Source organism: Hyla sarda, chromosome 6 (genome assembly GCF_029499605.1).
Source record: "Hyla sarda isolate aHylSar1 chromosome 6, aHylSar1.hap1, whole genome shotgun sequence".
Classification (NCBI taxonomy): Eukaryota; Metazoa; Chordata; class Amphibia; order Anura; family Hylidae; genus Hyla; species Hyla sarda.
The window spans coordinates 180,980,742-180,998,750 of NC_079194.1; the positions used below are offsets into that span (position 1 = coordinate 180,980,742).

The window sequence follows — 18,009 nt, forward strand, 5'->3', positions numbered from 1 at the left end:
CACGTAAAGGTGGTAACCTTTATCTAGCAATGGGTGCAAAAGGCCCCAAACGATTTTCCCACTAACACCCAGAGTGGGGGAACAATCTGGGGGTTCAATGCGGGAATCTCGTCCCTCATACACCATAAACTTGCAAGTGTACCCGGAGGTACTCTCGCAAAGTTTATACATCTTCACGCCATACCGCGCCCACTTGGTAGGGATGTATTGCCGGAAGCTGAGTCTCCCCTTGAAGCTGATGAGAGACTCATCAATAACAACCTCCCTTCCAGGGACATAGGCCTCCCAAAATCTGGCCCCGAAGTGATTGATGACCGGCCTGATTTTATACAGGCGGTCACACGCGGGATCAGTTCGGGGGGGACATGCCGCATTATCAGCATAATGCAAACATCTCCGAATGGCCTCGAACCGGGAACGTGCCATGGCCATACTGTAGAGGGGTGTCTGGTAAAAGAAGTCCCCACTCCAATATTGCCTGACACTGTTTTTTTTAACTAGACCCATATGTAGCACGAGGCCCCAAAAGGTCCTCATTTCGGCTGCAGTCCAGCCGCCGGGTCTAGCTAAAAGTGAGCCCGGGTAAGCGGTGATGAACTGTTAGGCATACAGATTCATCTGTGTAACCATTAGATTAACAAAGTCGTCACTGAAAAAATGACCGAAAAAGTCCTTTTCAGTGAACCCGGCGATGTTAATCTTGATTCCTGAGTCGCCAACAATCTCAGGTATCACAGGCTCGTGGTCAGCAGGTTCAGCCCAGACAAGTTCTCCAGTACGAGGTACCAGTGACCTTGGCAGGGGGGCTTCACTAGTATGAGCGCCAGGGGGACTCATACTAGCATGGGGCACAGGGTCAAGGGCAGAGGAGGTTTGCGGCACCGCACGGCGGCGTCTCCGCCGCCTTGGTGGCTCATCATCAGAACTAGATGATGAGGAGGACGATGAAATAAGGAAGCTGGGGTCTTCATCGTCCTCTGAGCCGCTCTCGGTGTCGGAGGCAATTATGGCATATGCCTCCTCTGCCGAAAACGCTCTGCGGGCCATTTCCCTACTCTAATGGGGATACGGGTGTGTGTGTGTGTGGGGGGGGGAAACTTTATTGGTATATGTGCTGTGTGTGGTGTGGTGCCATACTGCCTCCCTAACCCGCCCTAACCCTCCCTAACCTAACTAAACTAACCCACCCTAACAGAAAAAAATATAAAAAGGGGACTTTTTTTTTTTTTTTTAAAGGGACTTTAAAAAAGCCCTGCGCCAAATAAAAGTGTTTATCTAATCAGTGGTGTGCGCACTGATTAGCGCTTGTGGCGGCAGGGGGCGCAGAAGTCAGTGGGGGGTCCGGCCACTCAGCCCAGAACAGTGGCTGGTGGCTTGTACACAGACCCCCACACAAAAAACCCAAAAAATAAAATAAAAAACCGCTTAACCCCGAAAAAAATGCACCCGCCTGAACCCCCCAAAAAAACGCTGATCAGTGATAAATCACTGACAGCGGTGGGACAGGCTGCACACACAGGTACGGTCCGTCCACACAGTACACGCCTGCTACTGGTGGCACGGACTGCCTATGGGTGCAAAAAAGCGCTAGAAAACGTGAAAAAAAGCGCTGGCACCACAAAAAACCCGCTGATCAGTACTACGGGACTGATCAGCGGCAGGTGGGCTTTAACAAACGGTGGCGGACCACTCTTTTATAACTGAGAGGGTCTGCACACACGCTTAGGGGGAAAAGAAAAAGATCTGCGCCCCCAAAAAAAAGGCTGGCGGCAGACCGCAGCGACCCAGCAGGGCCGGGGTCACGCAGCTAAAGGTGCTACGGACCCACAGACACCCACTGAGGTACGCCGAAATTATTTTTTTTTTACTTTTTTTTTTTAACCCTAACCTGTCCCTACCTAAATCTAAAGCTATCCCTGGGGATTTCTGTGCCAAGGGGCCACAGAAAGGGGGCAAGGGGCACTTTTTTTTATAGTGAGGGGATGGTGGGCAGCATGGGGCTCCGTCCTGCTCGCCATATCTCTATGAAAAGCCGGGCAGAACGGAGCAACATGCTCCCACTTTGGCCACCCAATCACAACTGTACTGAGGGGGGTGGCCACAATGCCAGCCCCCAGTACAGCATGGATGGTGATTGGTGGTGTATACTACAACACCAGTCACCATCTATATCCGGGTCACAGGGTCACACGTGACCCTGATGACGCGGAACCGCTGCAGGACTGCCGGAATGTCTGCTGATTGAAATCAGCAGACATCCGGCTCCGATCCCGGCCCGGCGAGCGGCGGGGAACAGAATCGCAGCACATCGCTCATCTGAATTGATAAGCGATGTGCTGCGATCGCCGACATAGGGGGCCATGATGACCCCCCTGGGCGATATGCCGAGATGCCTGCTGAACGATTTCAGCAGGCATTCGGCTCCGGTCCCCAACCGGCTAGCGGTGGGGACCGGATTTCCCATGGGCGTATGGATACGCCCTCGGTCCTTAAGGACTCGGAATGCAGGGCGTATCCATACGCCCTATGTCCTGAAGAGGTTAAAGAGTAGCTAATCTGTCCCTAAAACCCTCCAGCATATGTCCCTGACTAACCTTGACACTAATCCTAGCGCTTATTTTGTTTTACCCCCCCCCCCCCCCCCCTTTGTTCCTTTATTCAGGCTTATCAGCCTGCACAGTCATCGGTAGTTCAGTGAGGGAGGAAGTGGTCGTGGCCCAGCAGGCTAGACATCATGTGATGCCTCCTAGGGCTTGCTTCTGCCCTTCTTCCTGTATGCTGCTCTCCCTCTCGGGAGTGAGCACACAGGCTGATTACAGGGCAGGCATGGCAGCTTCTGTGTCTACTCCTCTATGTTTGGCATTGCACGTTCCATACATAGTGGAGGAATGTCGGAGTACAGAGCTGCCGTGTCATGCAGGAAGAAAGTAAAAACATGGTGGTTCACAATTTGTAATAGTATACAGTACATTTATACTTTGGATGGAATAAATTCTCTATTTTCATCATTATTTATACTGTATTGCTGTTGTGTTACCTAGTAAGCTTATGTAGAAGGTAAAACTGCAGCCTTAAAGTATACATGGTGATGATAACAGTGAATTTTTTTCATCCAAAAATATGCATAATAATTATAACCTGATATTGAGCCTTCATAGCATGCTGGCTCATTACATGTATTGAGCCAGCATGCTATGCACGCATAATATCATATAACAAGCCAGCATGAAGAAATATGGTCAGGAGGTCCGGCACTTCGTATACAAGCAGCTTTATTTAGACATCATCACACGGTAAAAACGACACAATGCCAGACATGTTTCGAGCGAGTACGCTCTTCCTCAGTGACATCAGCAAATGCTCAGGTGAGGTTTAAATACCGGAAGAATGACACATGGAACCTCCCACCTCACCTGAACTGAAGCTGATTTGAGAATCAAAATACAGGATCAAAAATAAAACATAAAAATTACATAAACATGAAGAATAGAATTACCAATACTGGTAGACAAAGAAAGGGATGAAAATTCAATAATGGAACAATAATTCCTTGCGGATATTCAAACCCATAGGGGCACAAGTTCCTAATGTGAATTGCCAGAATGCTTCTCTGCCAGCATAGGCGTGCGCAGCCTATTGCATTAGGGTGTGCACCCTAAAGCACAAACTCACGCTGCGCGCGTACATATATATATATATATATATATATATACGCACACAGTTAGTATAGTTCCCCCACATTAGGTGCAGTATAGTTCCCCCACATTAGGTGCAGTATAGTTCCCCCACATTAGGTGCAGTATAAGTCCCACCACATTAGGTTGGCAGTATAAGTCCCCGCACATTAGGTTGGCAGTACAGTTCCCCCACATTAGGTTTGCAATACAGTTCCCCCACATTAGGTTGGCAGTACAGTTCCCCCACATTAGGAGCAGTTCAGTTCCCCCACATTAGGTGCCACCTAATGTGGGGGAACTGTACTGCACCTAATGTGGGGGAACTGTACTGCACCTAATGAAGGGGAACTGTACTGCACCTAATGAGGGGGAACTGTACTGCACCTAATGTGGGGGAACTGTACTGCACCTAATGTGGGGGAACTGTACTGCACCTAATGTGGGGGAACTGTACTGCACCAGTACAGTTCCCCTACATTAAGTGTAGTACAGTTCCCCCACATTATGTGCAGTACAGTTCCCCTACATTATGTGCAGAACAGTTCCCCTACATTAGGTGCAGTATAGTTCCCCACATTAGGTGCAGTATAGTTCCCTCACATTAGATGCAGTATAGTTCCCCACATTAGGTGCAGTATAGTTCCCCACATTAGGTGCAGTATAGTTCCCCCACATTAGGTGCAGTATAGTTCCCCCACATTAGGTTGGCAGTATAGTTCCCCACATTAGGTGCAGTATAGTTCCCCCACATTAGGTGCAGTATAAGTCCCCGCACATTAGGTTGGCAGTACAGTTCCCCCACATTAGGTTTGCAGTACAGTTCCCCCACATTAGGTTGGCAGTACAGTTCCCCCACATTAGGTTGGCAGTACAGTTCCCCCACATTAGGTTGGCAGTACAGCTCCCCCACATTAGGTGCCACCTAATGTGGGGGAACTGTACTGCACCTAATGTGGGGGAACTGTACTGCACCTAATGTGGGGGAACTGTACTGCACCTAATGAAGGGGAACTGTACTGCATCTAATGAGGGGGAACTGTACTGCACCTAATGTGGGGGAACTGTACTGCACCTAATGTGGGGGAACTGTACTGCACCAGTACAGTTCCCCTACATTAAGTGCAGTACAGTTCCCACACATTAGGTGTAGTATAGTTCACCACATTATGTGCAGTACAGTTCCCCTACATTAGGTGCAGTATAGTTCCCTCACATTAGGTGCAGTATAGTTCCCCCACATTAGGTGCAGTATAGTTCCCCCACATTAGGTTGGCAGTATAGTTCCCCACATTAGGTGGAGTATAGTTCCCCCACATTAGGTGCAGTATAGTTCCCCACATTAGGTGCAGTATAGTTCCCCCACATTAGGTGCAGTATACTTCCCCCACATTAGGTGCAGTACAGTTTCCCCACATTAGGTTGGCAGTATAGTTCCCCACATTAGGTTGGCAGTATAGTTCCCCACATTAGGTGCAGTATAGTTCCCCACATTAGGTGCAGTATAGTTCCCCCCACATTAGGTGCAGTATAGTTCCCCCCACATTAGGAGCAGTACAGTTCCCCCACATTAGGCTGGCAGTATAGTTCCCCCACATTAGGTGCAGTATAGTTCCCCACATTAGGTGCAGTATAGTTCCCCCACATTAGGTGCAGTATAGTTCCCCCACATTAGGTTGGCAGTATAGTTCCCCACATTAGGTGCAGTATAGTTCCCACATTAGGTGCAGTATGTTCCCCCACATTAGGTGCGGTATAATTCGCCACATTAGGTGCAGTACAGTTCCCTACAAAAGCAAAATAGACATGGAGGCCACCAGCATCTGGGGGTGCTACCTTCCTACTGGCAGGAAGAGGGGATTAATTTGAGGGTACTACCTACTTACTGGGGGGGGTAATCTGGGGGTACTACCATCCTACTGGGGGGAGGGGGTTAATCTGGGGGTACTACCTGCCTACTCGGGGCCCCAGATTAACCCCCTCCCCCCCAGATTAACCCCCTCCCCCCAGACCCAGTAGGCAGATTGAAATAACATTCACTCACTCAGCGCGGTAATCCTGCGAGCCGCGTACTGTCACGTCACGCTCTGGGGCCGGTGCATAGAATTGCCATAGAATGAGATTTGCCATAGAATGAGATGGTCCGCCTCCATCACATCCTATTGGCTCACTCTTGTCACGTGACATATTTAAACGTCACGCATCGATGCGCACAGTAGTGTCAGTTTGGCTATCACAGGGAGAGGATCTCCTCTCCCTGTGATAGCTGAAGCTGCACGGAGCTCTCATGGCCTCTGTGGCCCGACAGAAGTTCACACATGTACGCAGCTCATACGGCTGCCTCATATACACTTACTCTATTATTACATGTACTGTTGATCCACAGCGCTATCAGGATCCCTATGCCCGATGGCGCTGTCATCAGTGTGCGTCCCCGTGAGCGCCCCACGCCCGCAGCTCTACTCCCCGCCCCCCGCAGCTGTACTCCCCGTCCCCCGCAGCTCTTCTCCCCGTCCTACGCAGCTCTACTCCCTGTCCCCCGGAGCTCTACTCCCCGTCCTACGGAGCTCTACTCCCCATCCTACGCAGCTCTACTCCCCGTCCCCTGTGAACGCTCAGGGAGCGAGCCACAGCGCTATGGGGATTCCTACGCCCGATGGCGCTGTTATCAGTGTGCGTCCCCGCGAGCGCCCCACGCCCGCAGCTGTACTCCCCGTCCCCCGCAGCTCTACTCCCCGTCCCGTTAACGCTCAGGGAGCGGGCAACAGAAAGTAGAGCATCGGGCGCAGGTAAAGTAGTACTGCGCATGCGCAGCACTACGCGAATAACTTTACCTGCGCCCGATGCTCTACTTTCTGTTCCCCGCTCCCTGAGCGTTAACGGGACGGGGAGTAGAGCTGCGGGGGGCGGAAGACGGGGAGTAGAGCTGCGGGGGATGGGGAGTAGAGTTGCGGGCGTGGGGCGCTCGCGGGGACGCACACTGATGACAGCGCCATCGGGCATCGGGATCCCGATAGCGCTGTGGATCAACAGTAAATGTATATGAGCCAGCCGTATGAGCTGCGTACATGTGTGAACTTCTGTCGGGCCACAGAGGCCATGAGAGCTCCGTACAGCTTCAGCTATCACAGGGTGAGGAGATCCTCTCCCTGTGATAGCCAAACTGACACTACTGTGCGCATCGATGCGTGACGTTTAAATATGTCACGTGACAAGAGAGAGCCAATAGGATGTGATGGAGGCGGACCATCTCATTCTATGGCAAATCTCATTCTACGGCAATGCACCGGCGTCCTTGAATACAGCGTGACGTCCTGATGGTCATGTGACGGAAGTGACGCGCCGTCACATGACCGGACCAACTGAAGGTGAGCCAGAGCGGAGCGGGGCACAAACAGGAGCAGGAGGCAGCGCACAGCGGGGGGGGGGGGGGGGGGGGGGCGGGGGTCTGGGCTGGTGAAGGACGGTCGGGCACAGATGGGGGGTGCTACGGAGCGTCTTGGTGTCACCCGGTGCGGGCCGCACCGCCACTGGATTAGGGTGTGCCTGGGCACACCCCGTGCGCACGCCTATGTCTGTCAGCCAATTTTTTGTGAATGCATCCCTTTCTTATGCCTACCTTTACATGTTCAATCGCATACATTTTGAATAAGTAACAAACAGATTATACACAAACATTTATATCTCCTGAAACAAGATGAGATTCTGTGCAATATTCTCAGCGATGGTTGTCTTGTGGTATCCAAGAGAGCACCCACACTGGGGGATAAATTATCCTCCTGTGTGGTGTGCACTCAGCCCAGCAGTAATACTGGCTGGCTTGCTCAAAAGGGCTTTTTCAAATGTGGCCAAAAAGTTTGCCGAACATGTCGGTATGCTAAACCTACAAAAGAATTTCACAATGCTGAAGGAAATAAAACATATGCCATTAGGACTTACATTATAATGTGGTTTATATCAATGAATGCACAGCATGTGAATTAAAATATGTAGGTTACACTACTAGAAAATTTAAAACGCGTGCTCTTGAACATTTGAATGATAGTAGTAGCACCGCAGCCAGGCACAGATCGAAGGCATTCTTTGCCTACCGGTATTGGTAATTCTATTCTTCCTGTTTATGTAATTTTTATATGTTTTATAAAGTATTTTACCTCTGTATTTTGATCCTCAAATCAGCTTCAGTTCAGGTGAGGTGGGAGGTTCCATGTGTCATTCCTCCAGTATTTAAACCTCACCTGAGCATTTGCTGACATCACCGAGGAAGAGTGTACTCACTCGAAACATGTCTGACATTGTGTCATTTTTACTGTGTGATGATGTCTAAATAAAGCTGCTTGTATACGAAGTGCCGGACCTCCTGACGATATTTCTTCACGTTTGGATGTCCTACCGTGCAACGTTCACAGGGTGAGGTGAGCTGGAATCCTATCTCTTGTTAAAGTTTGTTGACTGCATGGCTCCAAAACATGGTGAATTTGATGTTGGAGATCCCCGATTCTTGGTGCTCGTGGATGGGAGTTTGATTGCTAAACGACACATAAAGCTTCACGGCGAGGACATTAAGTTTCATGTCAATACATGGGATTCTCAAGGGTAAAATATTCCATAGCAGTTACTATAAAAAGGATGCAGCAGCTTAAAGGGGTAAGTATGTTGTATGATGACATTTTATGGACCACATACTGGTGTTTCCTTTGTTGATCTCTAATCTGTGTTTTGTAGAAAGCTCATGGCAAAAGCAAACAACCCTTACTGATTTTTCCTGAGAAGCAAAGTGGCCTAAAAAGAAGGAAGAGGGATTGGGTCATCCCACCTATCAATGTGCCTGAGAATGGGAGGGGCCCTTTTCCCAAGAGACTTGTACAGGTGAGGACAGTATCCAGTGCCCTTCTGACCAAAATCAAAGCCTATGACGGGCCATAAGCTGTTCCCTACTATTCCCTACTCTACTTTAAAGTTGGTATTCAAATATCAGAACAATTTTATACAGCTACTGATATATGTAAAATGTTAACTATCTTTTCAATTTTATCCTGGGTTAAAGCCGGTGTTTTAAACAAGTGCTGGAACCAGTCAGCAAGTATGAAGGACCATCCCCCAGGCTTCTATTCTACAATAAACTGGGAAAAGAGATACATACTGGATACCCTTTATTTAGGGCAGTTTATTACATATGACTGTACAGGGTCAAGGCATAATTTTCAATATACAGATCACTGAACATGCTCTGCAAACTGTTACATTGTGAATGCAGCTATAGGGTATATTTGAGGCTCGAGACTAATAAAATAAAGAGGTAATTTAAAAAGTAACTACATTTATTAGGCAAAATTTTGTATCTCAACTGTGAAATGTTAAAACCCATACATGACATTGTTCGAATGCTAACAAACTGCCTCCATATGTAACGTTATGATTTCTCTCTGTTCAAGATTAAATCCAACAAGGGAGGAAATATTTTTTACAGCATTACCGGGCAAGGTGCCGATAGCCCTCCTGAAGGAGTGTTCAGTGTTGTGAAGGAGACTGGTTGGATGATGGTGAATAAACCTTTGGACCGTGAACAATATGCATCGTATACTGTAAGTACCTGGACTTGATCTGTTCCTTTCATAATGGATATCTGTCTTAGACTCTATTTTGTGCAGCCATAGAAATGCAATGGCCAGCGTGATAACTTTTGATCCCACTAAATCGTTTACATCTTATAGTTGAGACTACATGACTTTAGCAGACTGCACATTTTTATGTATAGTCCAAGGAATAGTTAAACACCTTTATGTAATAGGTGGCTGGTGTAGCAAGTAAAGGTTTGCTTCCACATCAGACAGAACTTGGCAAAACCCACCAAATCTTTGTCCCTCATCCATTGTTTCCACTGGGGATAATACTGGGGAGTAGAGCAAGACTTCAAGAGGTTCAGGAATCATTAGGCACTGACCAGGATAAAATTTGCGGGACAAAGGAACATCCACTGAATGCTTTAATGACAATGCATTGTTGTCATTAAAGCGTTCAGTGGATATTCCTGTGTCCCGTTTTTTTTTATCCTGGTCAGTGCCAAATGATTCCTGAACCTTGTGAAGTCTTGCTCCACTCCCTTGTACATGCGAATCTCAGGAAGGCTGCAGACAGGAATGTGCTTCCTCTACAAATGCTCTCCATTGTTGTGTATGCGGGCACACAACCTGTATTGGTAAACGGTTGCCTAACCTGCCCCCCCCCCCCCCCCCCAATTTATTGGCTCCTATACACTTTCTTTTTAGATTTTACTGGGGATAATAGGCTGTCAGAGATGTCTAACAGCAGCTTTTTTCCCTGTCCCTGTTGAAATACACACACATGCTCTGCTTGCACTACTTCTGTGGTGGCTAAAAGGGTGGCGTGTATAATGTACTGATGGGCAGTTGTTACTGAGATAAAGTTTGAGACACCAGGGTAGTGTTTTAGAAAAGCAAGACTAACTTTCAAAAAAACGCTCCCCATCTGTCTCCAGCTCGAGTTGGGGTCTGCAGCTCAGTTCCATTGAAGTGAATGGAGCCAAGTTGTAATACCGCACACAACAGGAGGACAGACGTGGAGCTGTTTTTAAAAGAAATTAGCTCTGTTTTCTATTCCTGGATATCCCCAGTAACCTCCACACCCTAAGGATAAGAAGCTTCCTGGACCAAATGTTGGGGCGATAAAAACCACAGATGCAGGGTTACAGAAACCACTTTTACTCAAAGTTCTTGCAGGCAGATGGTCCATGCAATTTAACAGCAAACTTTGATAGTGCAATAATTGGTAAAAAGTTGCAGAAATAGTCACATTAGTTCAGGCACTCTGGGACTTGTAGTCATAGTGCAGTTGTTACGACTCAACTTGGCTTAACCTGACTTCATGCCGACTTTGGAGACAACTAACACCTTCACGACTTGAACTTTTGGACTAAGGTGGCCAGAGGAACTTCGCTCTCACAATCCTTGACTTGGGGCCCTTTCGACTCTCAGGCACTTCTCCCCACAACTTGGATTTTGACTGACTTGACCTGGACAGCATGATGCTTGCGTTTTGCTGTAGTTGCTCGACACTTGACTTCTCCTCAGACTCCACTGACTTCGACACTGCACTAACCTCTTCTCCATACCACACCACTCGGACTCTCCTCTCTCCTCCTTGCCCAGGACCAGACTTAGCTCCTCTTCCTTCTGGACCCCAACTAGAACTCCTCTCCAACTCATTGCACACTCAACTGACTCATCCCTGTCTAGGCAGACAAGGGGGCTTAGGGATTAAGATTCTAATTGGCCACAGCGATCACATGACACCTCTGCAACCTTTCCCTTAAAGGCACAGTACACTTTATACAAGATGAACAACATACATTGGCATAAAACAAAGAACAATGAATTAAATAAAAAGTTCCCTGGAGCTGTGGGCCAAAACAGACGCCTGAGGCAACATTTACCTGACATGGCAGGCAGAGTAGTATGTTCTGTATCGGGGCACCACATTTGAAGACATTTTTAACCAGTTTTGTCCAACACAGGTACTGTCTCATGCGGTATTGTCAAATGGCCAGCCTGTAGAGGAACCAATGGAAATAATCATCCAAGTTCTTGATCAGAATGATAACAGACCCAAGTTCACAAAAGAAGTGTTTAGAGGTTTGGTAAGAGAAGGAGTTCCAACAGGTAAGGCTGAGTTTTGTTTTCATACTTGTGTGTTCTGTCTGGTTCCAGATTTGTTTCTTATCAGCTATAAATATATTCTACCGTAGGGACTCCTGTAATGACTGTAACTGCAACAGATGATGATGACCCAGAAACTGCAAACGCCATTCTTGGTTATTCCATTCTAAAGCAGGAGCCTGAAGATCCAGCAGCTGGGCTCTTGGGAAAGGACTGGATAGGGAGGTGGGTCCCTTCTCTGTTGTGTATATGCAAAATAATTGACTTTATTTCTCAACTAGCTAACCCAGGTTTTGTATCTACAGAGAGTACCAGAGTATGTACTGACTGTACAGGCTGCTGACATGGAGGGAAATGGCCTGTCCACCACTGCAAAAGCAGTTATCCAAATTAAAGTCACCAATGATAATGCCCCAGTTTTAGATCCTGCGAAGGTAAGTTCTTACTGATGTATATTAGGGCCAGACGGGGACTAAAAAGAATGCATGTGAATGCATGAACATAAGGCTGGGTTCATAGAGCATAAAATCTGTAAGTGTATTTTAATAACAATTGCACTTATGCCGTTTTTTGTCCATACAACAAGAAGAAAAAACGTGGTCTCAAAGAGCAGGAGGTGCTCAACCCCAAATGCAGTTGTGCATTTATGCTGGGGGAGCAAATCCTGCCCTGGTCTGTTGCTAAGGGCGATCCCCAGCATAAAATGCATACAATGGGGGATGCCTGCAGCAGACTACAAGTGCCACAATAGAATCCTACACCAGATGAGAGGTGTAGATGTGTAACATTTAGAGTAAGGCTAAGTTTCCACTTGGCTTTTTTCTTGGCAGTTTCTGGAAATCTGCCACTGCAGTTTTTGAGCCAAAGCCAGAAGTGTATTCAAAAGGAATAGGACATATAAAGGAAGGACTTACACTTCTCCTCCCTTATGGATCCACTCCTGACTTTGGCTCAAAAACTGCAGTGGCAGTTTTCCAAAAACTGCCAGAAAAAAACAAACAAGTGGAAACATTATGGTAAAAAATCAAGGTGAAAGTCTAATACAAGAATTTAGGTGCACTACTGTGGTAGATGTAAACAGTGACATATGACTAACCCTCAAACTGATGTTAAAATTGAGACATTAGCCAATATATCCTTATATGAAGGACATACCTGAGCCCGCACACCAACACCAAGGTTTCTCAAGTGGCACGGGACCTAACACATCTGTGCCGTATGGGCAATACCAGGGGCCAGTGGGCAATTACAGCAGCATTTGTCCATAATTAGAAAAAAATGGGCACAAAATTAATTACAGCTAAAAAGCAAGTGTATATAAAATACACAACATTTTTTACACTGTCTAAACTCGGCTTTATACTTAAAATGTATTTATCAAAAACACATCACGATATTAACAATAAATTGTATTGAGTGATTTGATTTTTAACATCTTACCTCTGAGCATCTCAAATTAAAGGGGTACTCCGGGGGAAAACAACTTTCTGGCACCAGTTTATTTAAAATAAAATAGTTTTCCACCAGAGTACCCCTTTAAGAACAAAATGGCAGCAGGATATCTCTTTGAATTTTCACGACGCCGCCAGAGCTCGAGACTTCAGCACTTAGGATAACGATTTAGCGGATGTCCCAAGTAGGTCTAAAATGTAAACAGAAGTCCTGCTGCCAAAGCGTAACTGTTCCCGTTAAACTTAAAGGGGTACTCCACCCCTAGACATCTTATGCGGGGGTCCTGCTGCTGGGACCCCTACGATCTCCGCCGCAGCACCCCAGTCATCCGGTGCATGGAACGAACTTTTCGTGCATGGAGCGATGCGGCTCCGGGGGGGGGGGGGGGGGGTCGCGCCACGAGCCTCCAGTGCCGAAGCTTGCATTCTAAACAAACGCCTGATGCTGCAGGGAAATCTGAGGGGTTCCCAGCGGCGGGACCCCCGCAATCAAACATCTTATCCCCTATTCTTTAGATAGGGGATAAGATGTCCGGGGGTGGAGTACCACTTTAATGGGAAAATGGACTGGGCGATTGAGATATTCAAGGTCATTGGCTCAAAACAATAAATAAAACATACAATTAAATTATACTTTAGAACATAAGTGTGATACTGCTCAGATATCAACCACAATCTTTTTTTAATTATTTAACTCCTTAAGGACATGTGCCGTAAATGTACGGCGCTGCTAAAAGTAACAGCGCACAGAGCCGTACATTTAGAGCGTGGTCTCCGGGGATCACTGCGTCACCTGACATGATGATCAGGCCAGTATGGCTGCTGTTATCTAACAGCAGCCACCCCAGCATATCGCCGTGGTACGGGGTGAATTCTGATCGGTGAATCAAAACATTTCAAGGCCAATCAGGTCTCTGGTGACCCGGTGGCCTGGAAAATAAGGGTGATTGGTGCTGTCTGAGACAGTACCAATCAACCCTATGCAGCAGGAGTGAGGTAGCACTGGTGCCACATCACGATCGCCGTGACTGGTCGCTGGGAGGTGCACCTGCTTTGCCCCTAGTCAGGAGGGTGAGAGCAGGTGCACAAACGGGATTGGCGGAAGCGGGAGGATACGGGCAGCAGCAGGAGGTGAGGGCTGTATGCCTCCTGCTGTTGCATAAGTGCAACTCTCAGCATGCACAGCCAAAGGGCATGCTGCGAGTTGTAGTTATGCAACAGCTGGAGGTACACCTTTGGCTGTCTGTGCATATTGGGAGTTGTAGTTATGGAAGTGCTAGTGGCACTTTTTCCCACCAGCTCTTGCATAACTACTACTCCCAGCATGCATGGGCAGCCAAGGGGCATGCTGGTAGTTATAGTTGTGTGCCTCCAGCTGCTGCATAACTACAATTCCCAGCATGCTGGGAGTTGTAGTTATGCAACAACAGTAAGGCACACTTTTTCATAGCGAACAGTCAAAAGGCATGCTGGGCTTTGTAGTTATGAAATAATTGAATGCACATAACTACAACTCATGGCGGTATGGCATCAGTATTTTTGTTTGCATTACACGTAAATATTTTGTGGGGGAAACTGTCTCTTGTCTTGCCCAAAACAACCAATCACAACTTAGCTCTGGTAAAATAAAGCTGAGCTGTGATACTGCAACAGTACAACAAAGCAGCAATGGCAAACATGTCTCCAGTTCAAAGTAAGCCACACCAGATGGTATGTTATGACCCCATTCAAAAATAATTATAGTCTGAATATACTTATAGTAGTATTTTGCAATGTCAATTTTAAGAATGCAAAACATAACATTGGAAAATGAGCCTTTGAAAATCTTCGGTAAACTTCACTAAACCAGACACCACACCCACTTTAGCAAAACTGGAGTGCACCATGTAAACTTCTTGTAAATTAAAATATAGTGTGATTTTTGTGTCACTTTTGACCGCGTTTCATAGTAAAAAGTGATGCGAAGTGTCACGATCACACCCTATCGGTCCAGCCAAGACATTAGAGAGAGTTTGATGGTGCAAGGGTTAAGGCCACCAGACCTCTGGGTATCCACTACTAGTCCCAGCAAGTCACCAAATTAACTCTTAGATAAACGTGTTTCCACCAGAGTTGCTCATATATTTAGAGATCAAAGACCAGAGCTGATTAATTAAACATTTAATCTGATAAAAGGTATCACAGTGCTATATATATATATATATATATATATATATATATATATATATATATATATATAGCACTGTGATATATATATATATATATATATATATATATATATATACAGAAACAAATGACATACAGGTATAAAAATATATAAAAGAGTTTGGCAAGACAAGTTCAGAAAGAAAAAATGAAGTCCTTACAGCATAATGGTATAGCCGTCCTTGGGAATGAGAGTCCAGCTCTTGTCAGCTTTTGGCACAGCCTTGAACAACCGTTGAGTCCAGCATTTTAAGTCTTATCTGCTTCTTTGGAGGGAAACTCCATTCCCCCCCTCCCCTCTGATCCCACCAGGTGGGGCATCTTTCTTCCTGACCCCTTATCTGTTTGATTATATGATGGGACCAGAGTGCACGACTTCAAAGGAGATACCAAACAGCCAGACCCCCAATAAAATGCAATACACAAACACACAGTCTGAATGACCCTCACCCCCAGGTCTTAGTTTATACGCAGATACAATTGTAAAACACATGTATGTTTCCATAATCAGGTCTTGGGCCTGACACCTCCCCCTTAAGATGGAGACAGAGAGATCTTGCCTCTCCAGGCTGATAGATCTGTTTCCCTTAACCATCTATTTCTTTTCTTGACACCACAGGCCCTGCATTCCCAGGCAAAGATGGCACTGAAGGGGCCTATTTCCTCATTTAGCTGCCTTTTCTTTGCAGCTAAGAGCTGTGGATTGATCTCCACATCCTGAAGGGATCCCTGGCTCTTAGCTTCTTCCACTAGGTCCAGTAGGGGATCACTACCCAGCCCTTCCTCTGGTGCACTACATACACTGAGTACCACCTCCTCAGGGTCATAGTATGCCATATTAATGTGGTACTGTCTCTGCCTCTGACCTTTCTCATCAAGGGCAGCTACATATGTGGTGGGTTCTCGGCGCTGCAGAATGGGGAAGGGACCCTCCAAGGCAGCCTGCAACCTGTTCTGCCTGATGGGGTTCAGAACCATTCCCTTCTGTCCCACTTCATAGACCCGGTCCCTTGCATTGTGATCATACCAGTACTTCTGCCTGGACTGTGCTGCTGTAAGGTTGTCATGTACCAGCCCAGTCAATGTCTGCCTCCTGTCCCTGAATCTCAGAACATACCCCACCACAGAAGTTTCAGGGGCATGTAGCCCCCCTTCCCATTCTTCCCTAACTAAATCTCGGGGTCCCCGCACTTTGTGACCATTTAATAACTCAAAGGGCGAGAAACCTGTAGGCTCTTGGGGTACCTCCCTGTAAGCAAATAACAGATGGGGTAAATACTTTTCCCAGTCTCTGCCCTCCGATTCTACAAATGTTTTTAGCATTTGTTTCAAGGTGCCATTGTTACCGGACACTCTGTCCAACCAATGTAGAGGGTTGTGATCAGTTATGACAGTAAAATCCCTGCCATACAGATATGGCTGTAATTTATGCAAATCCCAGACCACAGCTAGACATTCCTTCTCTATGACCGCATAGGCCACTCCCAAATGTCCTGCCAGGGGGGTCTCATGGGCCAACCTCAGCAGCTCTTTCCTGTACTGCCTAGGAACCACTAACGGCCTTTCTCCCTCCTGGGCCCCTAGCATGCCTTTGGAAAGGGACTCCCAGTACAAGATATCATTTTCCCAATATACACGATGCCCCTCTGTGTCAACATCTGTATGCTCAGCACGTTGTCTCAGCCCTTCAAGGGAAGGGGCACTGCGCAGAGCTTCCCGGAAATGCTCATTTCCCTCCCCCCATCTTGTGGCATCAGTGAGCACATTTCCCCCAGGTGAACTAGCATCTCCACCTTCCTCTCCCTCAGTTCCAGACATAACAATGTTACAGGCATAATACACAGGGCTATCACTCCTTCCCTCCTCCTCCTTGGGCTCACAGGATTGGGACATATCACTCACTGCTGGTCCCTCATCCTTAAATGTCCCCAGGGGCATGCCAACCCCTCCCCCTAGCCCATTTCCTCTAGGTTTTGGCATCGGCAATGCATTGTCACCACATTTTACAATACACCCCATTTCACTTTTAGAAAACATTACTGGTTCAGTAACAGGTAAACAATTATCAATCCCCTGCACTCCCTCCCAGTTACCACATTTCACAATACACCCCACTTCACTTTTGGAAAACATTACTGGTTCAGTCACAGGTAAACATTTATCAATCCCCTGCACTCCCTCCCAGTTACCACATTTCGCAGTGTCTCCCAAAGTCTCGCACAGTACCTCAGAATGAACAGGGCTCTCTCCTAGCCCTTCCGGTGTGCAGGTAGTGTCCTCTGGAGCATAATGACAGAGCATCCGACCCAAATCATTCCCCAGCAGAACATTAACAGGGATGTCCTCAGAGACCCCCACCTCCCGCAAACCTTTGCCTGTACCCCGATCCAGGTACACACTGGCCATGGGCACAGCAGGCCGCACACCTCCAATTCCTTTTAAAGCCATGGTTCTTCCAGGGATGATGTCCTCTGTATCCACCACTTCAGGCCGCACCAAGGTAAAGGAGGCTCCAGAATCTCGCAAACCCACTGTCACCCGGTCACCCACAGTTACACTCTGCAGGTTATCCCCTCTTTTCTCCACCGCTCCAGACACCAGAAGAACGGCTGTGTGTCCTGCAGCTACTGGTGGAGAATTCTTTTTGTTGGGGCAAGTGGCACTCAGGTGCCCAATATTGTTGCATCTGTAACATCGGTGGGTGTCCCCCTGACCCAATGTGGCTCCTGTTGCTTTTGGTAATGATGGCAAGAATTTCCCGGCTGACCTGGTGGTGCTTTGTGGTTGTGTGGCTCCCCTCCAGGTACATGCTCCAGCTTGTGCAGATCCACGCTTTGCTGCTGGCGCCCGGTTGTTGGCAAAGTCATCTCCTAGTTCTGCTGCTTCCATGGCTGTCTTGGGCTTGCGGTCCAAAATCCACTCTCTGGCTTCAAAGCTCCATGTTTGGAGAAACTGATCCAGGACCATCAAGTCCTCCAGGGCCTCATAGGTAGTGACTTGTAG

The 18,009-nt window shown here is 47.3% G+C and overlaps 1 protein-coding gene across 3 annotated transcripts in view; it reads left to right on the forward strand.

Moving 5' to 3' along the window:
- The window catches only part of LOC130276496 (blastomere cadherin-like), a 220,022-nt gene that overhangs the window by 148,968 nt on the left and 53,045 nt on the right, over nt 1-18,009 (forward strand). For all 3 annotated transcript variants that reach the window (XM_056525963.1, XM_056525964.1, XM_056525962.1), the window contains exons 4-8: nt 8,400-8,543; nt 9,110-9,259; nt 11,209-11,353; nt 11,440-11,575; nt 11,656-11,784. In XM_056525963.1, coding sequence (XP_056381938.1) covers nt 8,400-8,543; nt 9,110-9,259; nt 11,209-11,353; nt 11,440-11,575; nt 11,656-11,677 — 597 coding nt within the window. In that variant the 3' untranslated portion in view covers nt 11,678-11,784. The remainder of the gene's footprint in view (nt 1-8,399; nt 8,544-9,109; nt 9,260-11,208; nt 11,354-11,439; nt 11,576-11,655; nt 11,785-18,009) is intronic.